The sequence below is a fragment of the Uloborus diversus genome, chromosome 2 (assembly GCF_026930045.1).
Source record: "Uloborus diversus isolate 005 chromosome 2, Udiv.v.3.1, whole genome shotgun sequence".
NCBI classification, from domain to species: Eukaryota; Metazoa; Arthropoda; class Arachnida; order Araneae; family Uloboridae; genus Uloborus; species Uloborus diversus.
The window spans coordinates 124,232,791-124,242,743 of NC_072732.1; the positions used below are offsets into that span (position 1 = coordinate 124,232,791).

The window sequence follows — 9,953 nt, forward strand, 5'->3', positions numbered from 1 at the left end:
CAAGCTACTAAAGCGACTATTTTTAGTAGAGGCACTCAGTAGCAGCCCTGCAATTGCAAAAATCGCTTAATTTGACCACGGTTCTATAGCGTAAAATTCAATGACCCGTTGTGGCAACGTAAAACACATGGGGAAATTTTTACTTATTTTGACCTGCATGAAAGGGGAGGGGGATGAGTATATTTCTGAAAACAGCAGGGAAATGACACACCAATGGAGAAATTAAATTGATGAGGAACGATATTACGACCATTTACAACCACGCTGCATAATTGAACCATGTATGAACACTTGTATTTTTTACGATCCTTCCAACCATATCAAGCTCGCAGCACTGAAATGCATTTTTTTCGTGTAGAAAGAGCAGTTTAAAAAATCAAGTAATGTTTCACCCTTCTAACAACGAGTTTCAACAATGAAAAAAGAGTAACTTAAAAATTCTGAGTTTAACTAACCAAAAAACGCTTATAACTTTTTTTCTAGTGGATTTAGGTTATTGGACCTTGGGCGCCCTGACAATTCCTTCGTTTGGAGTATTTTTTAAAGATATTTCCAACCATACCAAATCAAAAAAATCGAACCATCCATTCGCTTAGAAAGAGCTATTTAGAACGAAAATGCGTTTTTAATTAATATCTCCGTTAATTAGCATCTGATTTCAAAAATTTTTATTAATGACACTAAAACTCGGCAATAGCTACTGAATAAAAAAGAATGAAGAAAATCAGTTCATAAACAGAGGAGAAATGGTACCGAAAGGAAGCGACTTGCCTATTAATATACAGTGTCCGCCGCTTATTAAAATCACATTCGTTCTGAGGACATTTGATTTTATAAAGCGGCTGATTTTAAAAACCGGCACTCATGCACTGAAAAAAATAAAAGGTTTTTAAGTATAATTACTCTAAAAAAAGAAATAAATTACGATTAGCTGTATTTTATTTTTAGTCTAGTTGTATTGTATTATTTTAATTCAGTTGCAAAATACAGTTGACATATTAACTTATATGAGGTACATTTTTAAAATTTCTCAAGGGTCTTAAAATATTGACTTATTGTCGTTTGAATAAGAGAATTTGAAAGTCAAGATTGAGAAATCCCTTATTTAATTGCACCATCACACTAACTACATTTAAGAAGTTTGTCATACTTATTCAAAATTTCGAATTAATCTTTCATACTCAAGTCGTCACGACTTGCTAGCTAACAATTTTAACTCAATTGTAAAAATGAACTGTTAACCCCTGTAGACAGCTAAATGAGCACGAACTGATTGACTCAGTGGTCAATGAGCAGGGCTGCATGTCGAAACAGTTCTGCAAAGTGGAAACATGCAGCACCAACTAAATATATGACTCTGAAACAATTCTCTTGAGACTGCTTCATTTCTTCTTCTTTTTTTTTTTTCATTCAACTCCCCAAGAAAAAAAACGTACAACCTAACCTTATTTTTTCGTTTTTGTTTATGTGGAATTTGTTATTTTATTAGTGCTGCAATGTTTTAAATCCTTGGAAAAAAAATATAATAAAATCCTTGTTCTATTCAGAGAGGAATTAACATATGCTCTCCAAAAGTTTGATTTTATAAAACGGCGAGGATGATTTTATTAAAGGATAAACCTAACATGTTTTGAAATAGAAATGATTCTGTTCTTCCAGATTTGATTCTATAAAGCGGCTGATTTTATAATCCAGTGATTTTATTAGTGGCGGGCACTGTATAAAGATATTGCTGTCATTAAAAATAATCAGAATTCCTCATTTGATTGCGAATGATTAAGATCTTTCAAAATATGATTTTTTAAAATCGGCTAATGAACACGTGATTAAGTATTTTTGTTACTGTTACAGGAAGTTCTTTTAATGGAACCTTTACAAATGAAAGAAGACGCTTTCCCTGTGGATTTCAAAGATGAGCAAGTGAAAACAGTGGATGACATGCTTGAAATTCAAGATGAAATGATTAAACTACAAGAGGTACGTATCATTCAGTCTACATGTTCTTCATGCCCAAGTGTAAGTTTCTACTTCATTAGAAAGTAGATTAAAAAGAAACGGTCGCTGATTACAACAAATAGTTACTAATTGTAAAACTTAATTATTGTAAATTAAAATGTGATCTTACTGGAGTATTGATAAATAAAGTGAAGCACCGTTTATACGTTTCTCTTTTATACCTTTTCTCAATTACACGTTTTTAAGATTGGTCGCTGCAAAGCCTAATACACATTAACCTATATCTAATATACGTTTTTTCGTTTGTACGCTTTTTTCATATAGTCCCTTCAAAAACGTATAAACGGTGTTTCACTGTAGCTTGAAGAACGTATTTTCGCAGGCCCGGGTCTATAAACTTTGCTTCCCCCCCCCCATTTATTGAACCCTCCCCATTGGCCAGCAGTGAAAATTCGCAACGTTAATAAGTCTTAGTGCTAGATTTTTTTTTTTTCAATTTCTCGGACCGTTGTGCCCTTTAAGGACTCTCCCCCCCCCCCTCACTGCTTAGTCTGCGGGTACGCAGATCTGGGCTTGTGTTTCCGTCCCTCGAGATATTTCCTCTTCAGTTCGTTCTAGTTCTATATCCTACCAGACATCAATATCCTTCTTTAACCAATCTAAGCCCAACCACTATCTACTCGTAGATTCAACAAACGTATGAATGGGCTCTACATCAGTGGTGCCCAATCTTTTTTTACCTGGGGGCGACACTTTAAACGAAACTTAATCTCGCAGATCAGAACTTGTACTAAATGAAAATATATTTTTTAAAAAATTTACAGATAACACGAGAAAACACGGAGAAAGAAAGAAAATTACAAAGCAAGAACAGCTGTTATCATTGCTACAAGTTAATTTTATTGATTTGAAGTTTCTATTTGTTTTTTTAGAAACAAATTTCTAACTATTTTACTTCAAGTTTGCAACAATCATTCGAAATATCGAATAAAGACTATCTGTTGTTTTGAAAGGTTCCAGAATATACATTTTCGATTCGCGACAACTCTCCAATAATTATCAGCATTCATGAGCAAAGAAATCAATATCAATTCATTACGGCGGGGAGTGGGTGACTTTAGAATAGCATGAGTAATCTCGTCAATTTCAAGGACTTTGAAATTCCGTACCATTCAATTTTTTACTATCTGTATCAAATGCGCACACATTTTTTTATACCTTTTTATGCCAAGCGTATTTCGTGTAGTAACAAAAAAAAAATCTCTATTAAAATAACGACAAGTGTCCGTCGGAGACTCTCCCCCCACATAAAAAAAATAATTAAGTTATGTATCACAGTCAGAACAAAACGACAACCCTATCATCTGAAAAAATAAGAAAGTTTTAAAATACGCTTTCCAATTTGAGCGAAATGAAAATTCCCCTAAATCGCAACTCAACTCTTCTTTTAAAGGAAAGATGTGGAAAAGTCTATGAGAAAAAAACATCCTTTACTACCAGTGTCAAAAAGGTCTGCGTATAACCTTACTACATACTCACTTCCTAAGTCCAAGAAGAGTGCCTTTTGAAGAAAAATCTTCTTTTTATCATCTAACTATAAGTTTTATGATGACATAATTTGAAACAACGCTTTCAACTTTATTGGAATTATCATGTACGTTACTTTAAGCATTTTTCTTTTGTTGACATTTTGTTACAAAACAAGACTAATTTATCCCTTTTAGGAGTCTCATCTGCATCGTCAAATTTCTATTTGAAGAAGCATGAGAAACCTTAAGTCTTCAGACGTTATTTTTATACATAAATAGCCTGAACTCTGTCTAATAGTTAAAAATTTTTACTTGCAGTCTGAGATCCAAAGAGCTCTGATGCAAATTCAGCTCTGGTCATTCTATGAAATGACAATAAACAAATAAAACATCCTTAGGTTCCTTTTAGAATTGCACTTGGAGAGAAATTGCACTTCATTGAGGAAGAACTACATGAACTTTCACTACCCTGATCTGCATTCTAGCAAAACATGCAACATTTTCCGATAGGTGTCAAAAGTTCAACTGCGTAAGGAATACTTGTTTTGTTATTTCCTTTTATGAGTGTATTTAAAAAAAATACACAAGTCTTCGTTTCTTTAAAAAGGGTCTTTTTTTATCGAAAATTTAGAATCTTTTTTGACTAGGAGGAGGGGGAGAGCTTCTGATTTAAATTTAGCAGCATAGGCGGCGCTTACGAAAGGGGTGCGCGAGGGGCAACTGCCCCCGCACAATCAAAAGTAAAGGGACTTTGCACTTCTACTTTTCAGAGTTCAGAATTAACGATCGATTGAAAAATGATGATATTGATCGATTCACGTGTTTTAAGAAAAGCCTCGACTTAATAAGTGTAAGTTAAATTATTCTCACGTTATTTTTTCATAAAAATTAAACTGAAACATTGAATTGGAAGGAGGAAGTTTACTGTTGCCATCTGTCCCGATTTTTGAGGCTGTTCCGAACTTTTAAGAGAAGGTCATTCGATCAATAATAACGTTAAAGTTCAATCGTTCAATTAAAAAAAAAAACTTTCGCCCACCTAACGCCCACCCACTTCTATGACCCCCACTTTTTTTGGTGCACCAGCCACCTATGTAACCCCAGCGTTTTGTGACTTACATCAATTCACTCTCGCCTTCAATAGCACTTTTTGGGGGGAAATATAGCAGTTAACAAGGGTTTAAATTTAAATGTGTGCATAGAGTGTGATTTCTCAAACGGTTTGAGGTTTTGTCGTGTGTTTTTGTGCATCACGGCATAGCTTTGGCAAAAATTTTTGAATAGCAATGAAAAATATAAATACTTTGCTTTTTTACTTCGACAACCTGTCATTCTTCTAAAAGGGCGATAAGTTCCAATCTCATCTTCTGTATGGTCCCTAAAAACTTTGAACTCGAATATCTCCTTCAGTTTAGGTAACACAAGTGTCAAGTTTTTTCTGTTAGTAATATTTTTCAATGGAAATTATTTCTCTAAATATAAGTTAGGGGACCTATGGCCCTTATAAAAAGTTTAGTTTTGTATTTTTTGACTCATTTTTATTTTCACTTCAAACTTTCAATATCTTAACTCTGCATCTGATTTTGAACATTTTTGCAACTGGAAGTAAGGATCTAAGACTAACGGTTGCGAAAATAGAGGTCTTGCATGTTAAAACGGAACACCCTGTGTACATATGAGTCACGGTGCATCATCTTCTTCGTTCTCAAAAAAAGCAATAATCGTTTTTGTACGCATAACAATGTTGCCGCACAGCGCAACCTGACTGACGATCACAGTGACTCAATTGACAGAGCACTACGCTTCGAACCCATCGGATCCCGTATCAAGTCCCGGTCAAGACGCTTCAGGCATATTCATTACAAAATTGTACATTTTAATGAAGAAAACAATTTACAAACAAAGAGAACACTAAGTAATATTCGAAATGAGTTGTTTATACAAACGTGTTTCAACGGAAGCTCTGTTAATTACAAACAGCTGTACTCAACGCAGTACACGCTACCACGGACAACGAGAAAGAAAGAAAGCGAGGAGGGCGCATGTGCGATTTTTTGTCACACAAAAGTTTGCCGATCAAAATTTCAAAGCCATTGCATTCAAAGTTTCACTTTAAAAAAACAAACGGAAAAAAAAAACCGTTTTATGTATCATACTCTCTATCAACGAGTAGTTCCACTATATCAATTTTTACTACCGTTTACAAACCGCGAAGAACTGATAAAGATCGGGGGATTTTGTTTCAGCGATCCTCAATGTTCAAGTAAACTTGGATATCGCTGATGATGCTCTTTCAGAAATTGATCAAAATAACTACCACTGGTGCACTTATTTTAAAATATCAATAAATGCAGCCTTCTCAGCTACATTCGTAAATCTCAGCCCTTTTATTTATTCTATTAAAATCAATAAACACACATTTAATCTCTTCTGATTGTTTTATTGGTTTAGATATCACTTTTGAAACACGCTGAGATTTTACCAAGCACATAAACAATCTTAATTCTAAGGCATTCAGAGTACTCTGAAGTCTGTGCAAATTGACCACTTGTAGACAGGTGGTCATCTAGTAGAAGGTGATGATTTTTTTATTTGCTATTTATTTATTTATTTTTAGTTGTGTATTTATTTATTTATTTTTGGACCTGACAAAAGCGATCAATTAGAAAGGGTGGTCACTTTACAATAGTATTCAATTTACAAGAGTGGTCAACTTTACAGGTTTTACTATAGTTTGTTTTCTTAAGCGTAAAGCTAAAGACTTCTCGGATGAATAAAGCTAAAGACTTCTCGGATGAATAAAGCTAAAGACTTCTCGGATAAACAAGCACTTAATTTCTTACATTTTACTTTCTAATCTAGAACATTACAGTACTATTTGGAAGCCCTATTCTAACTGTAAAGTTAAAAGGCTAGAGCAGATTTAGTCTACATTTATCAATTACTAACTTTACAGAACTAATAATTACGTTTCTTGAAAATTTTCTTCCAAAAATTATGCTGGGTGAAGCACATAGAAGCAAAGAAGTGGAAGTGCCAAAAACAACATCTATTTTGGGAAAGAGACGGTACTAGAGACTCCCCTGGAAGGTGCTGCTATTCAGCATGATTTAAAAAAGCTTTTTAACGGAAGTTTTTTTTTACCTATCTCGGGTTTGAACTTTGCTCTCAGTTCACTCAAAAAAATTCACTTAGATCCTTCGTTTCTCACTGCCTCTACAATGTTCTCAGCCTGTTGTGACTTGTGAGCTTTGTGTGTGTGTGTGTGTGTGTGTTTTAAATTCTTTAGTCAATTGTATGCAGCTCGTTATGTCAAATAAGAAACTTAGATATCATTTATGTTTAAAAAAATACTTACTGAGTTAAATTACGTTGAAAATCTTTGTTTATTTATTTTTTATAAACTTATTCACAAATATTTTTGTTGTATTCAATGCCTTGTAGATTAACAGTTGCTTCTGAACAGACATAAATCTCTTCCCTCATTGAACGTAATTTCCTTCTTTTAACAAAATTTCTTTTTTTTTTCTTCATATCGATCGGTTAAACAAATCTTCAAAGATTAAACTGTAAAGTTTAACTTAATTACTAAAATATTAACTACAATTTTTGAAATTGAAGACTAAAATATTCTCCCTCATGTTTTGTTCTTGTCATTATTAGAATTAGAGTGCTGCTAGTTTTTTCGCACCCCCACCTCTTTTTTTTCGATAGTTCGGTAATTGAGAAATTGGCACGGGAGAGAGTGGCAAATTTTCGGAGATGATTGTTACATTCTGGCAACTTTGACTAGGCGGAAAAACACATGTGCCTGTTCTTAGGCGACAATTTAAACACACAGTTTCTCAGTAATCGAAATCTTCCTAAGGTAATTACGTAAGCCTGCGAACTTTGGATCGTTTTTAATGTGTTTTAACATTTAATGTTTCTTGCCTTTTTATTTCCTTGATAACCTTAACTTTCTACATCACATCTAACAAAATCAAAAACTTGCAAAAACTTGAAAAAATAGAGACTATTTTTGTAACATATTTCGCAATTTTAAACACTAAGGGCTGAACGTCTGGACTCTTTATAAGTCGAAGCTCACTTTGTAACATGCGCATACATTACACCAGCCATGGCCCCACTTAATTCTTATAGGTCGTGGCAATCGCTGAAACCCATTTCAACAAAGAAGGCACCCCTGTTTCCATTACTTTGCGATTGATTGGTGGATGCAAGGGTTCCCTGTGTCGCCTCTTGCGATCAAAGTGGGCGACATCCAATCAAAAATAAACAAAATTTGAAATAATGACTTTAATTGGTGGATGCATGAGCTGCATCGGTTTAACACAGAAAAGTCAAAAATTGTCAAGGCCCGTAACCATAAGCGCAAATTTAGTGGGCCATGCACCAGCATTACTGCGCAGTAAAAAAAAGAACTCAAAACTCTTCATGCTTCACAAATGCCACGCGTTTCAGAGTAAGTCACACCGTTTTGACTTGTGACAAAACAATAGCGAAATACTGTCGTGAACAGCTACAGGGCAGTAACTGCAAATTTTTCATTTTCCATTTTTTTTGCACTTTTGTCATCTATTATAAGTTAGCTTTATTATTTCGAAAACTAATTTCTGCAGATAGTGCTGTTTACCTGCCCACGGCAGAATAATGACATTGAAGGCTGTGAAAAATCGAAAAATATTTTTGTGAAAGACGATTTTGAAAGCGAAAAAGCAATGTATGTTAAGCAGTTAGCTACAGCTCCTAAGCCTGGGGCTAAGGCAGAACTTAATGCAACTTAACCGGGAAGTCGGTATATTGCATACAATATACAGTCAACTCTCGACGACTCGAAGTACCAAGGGTCGTGGGAGTTATTGGTAGCTCGAGTTATAGGAAGTTTCCAAAAGTCTCAAGAGTTTTTGACCCGATAAAAACTTTGAGATAAAAGAACATTCGAGTTATCGAAATTCGACTGTATGTTAAACAGTCGTACCCCGATTTAACGAACCTCTATTTAACGAATTTCGCGATTTAGCGAATTTTTCTTTTGCTCCGACTAAAATGAGGGTAAAAAAAACCCTATTTACCGAATGATAAACCCCGAAACAACGAATTAATTTGAAAGCAAAAAAAAAAAAATTTTTCGTTCATTTGAGTTAGGAAGCATTGGATTTTTTTCTAAATATTACATCCATATTGTCCGAAGCAGAAAAAGACTTTTTTTTGGAATCAGCAATTTTTGACGGGCGTTTGCGAGGGGGCAACCAACAAATAGTGATTCTGATGCTGAAAGCGATAGTGAAACTCCCATTAAAACTGTTACTTTTTCAAATGCTTTGCACGACCTGGAAACTGTAAAAACATATATCATGCAGCAGGCTGCAAAAGACACAGTATTTTTTTTCTCTCTATTAAGTCGAAAGAGAAGTACTTCAAGTCAAGTAGCAAGGAAATTGTCCCAACGTCTCTTACTCAGTAGTTTTAAACTTCAAGTGAACTACCGTGTAATAAGTCATGGAATGCTGAACAAAAAGTGTAAACTTTCTAACTATGGATATTTTTGCGCAGTTGCGTATTAGGGAGTTTTAGATAAGGTAGGTGCATTTTTTTAAATTTTTTTTACACCCCAATATTACGAATAACCCTCGATTTAACGAATAAAAATTTCGGTCCTGATGAACTCGTTAAATTGGGGTCCGACTGTGTTTAAAAGAATTTTTTGTTACAAACTTTAAAAAGTCAACTAACCCGTTGACCATTTCCATTTTGTTTTATTCCATTTCCATACATACGTTCTTAAATTGATTTACGCACCCCAAAGAGTAATAACCATTGTCGGGAGATCCGCGGAACAATTTTGATAAGAACTTTACGTTCTCCGAATTTGTGCAAAAACTCGTATAATTTTTTGCATCGTTAGGACTTTTACATTTGTCATTATATTTTTCTCTTTGCCATCAAATCCAAATTTTCGGAGGTAGAAAGCGATACTTTTGACCCAAAGTTAATCCTAATGGTGGCAGTCAAATTAGTTTTCTCTGAGCTAGAAAATATATGACACGTATGCGGAGTGATTTTAATGTTAGCAAAAACTGCAAACCATAATAATTGATCAATTTAAAATGTAATTTTCACTTTCACAGGGAATCAACCAAATGGATTCCAGCATCGCTGCTTTTGCTGCAAATGGATCAAAGCCGATGATCCCCGGGAATGATCCTTTTGATACATCCTTTGTGCTTGGACCAAAAAGGGTAAGAAATGTTTGCAAATTGTTTTTTAATTTAGATAATACGGTTTGCTTATTCATTTTTTTTAGATGCTCCTTAAATGCTATTGCATAATACTATGTATAATATCTACAGCAAATCTTAACCTTTTTTTCAAGTTTTTTTTTTTTTTTTCTTGATTGAACTTTTGCTCGAAAGTATGCTAAAAATTAAACCGAAATTAATGTTTTTTTTTTTCTGAACTCACTAT

At 34.2% G+C, this 9,953-nt stretch overlaps 1 protein-coding gene across 2 annotated transcripts in view; it reads left to right on the forward strand.

Moving 5' to 3' along the window:
* Positions 1–9,727, forward strand: part of LOC129216024 (protein disabled-like) — a gene marked incomplete at its 3' end in the record, with an annotated part of 164,279 nt that extends 154,552 nt beyond the window's left edge. For both annotated transcript variants that reach the window (XM_054850167.1, XM_054850168.1), the window contains 2 exon segments: positions 1,852–1,977; positions 9,617–9,727. In XM_054850167.1, the coding sequence (XP_054706142.1) occupies positions 1,852–1,977; positions 9,617–9,727 (237 nt within the window).
* Between the last annotated feature and the right edge of the window lie 226 nt (positions 9,728–9,953).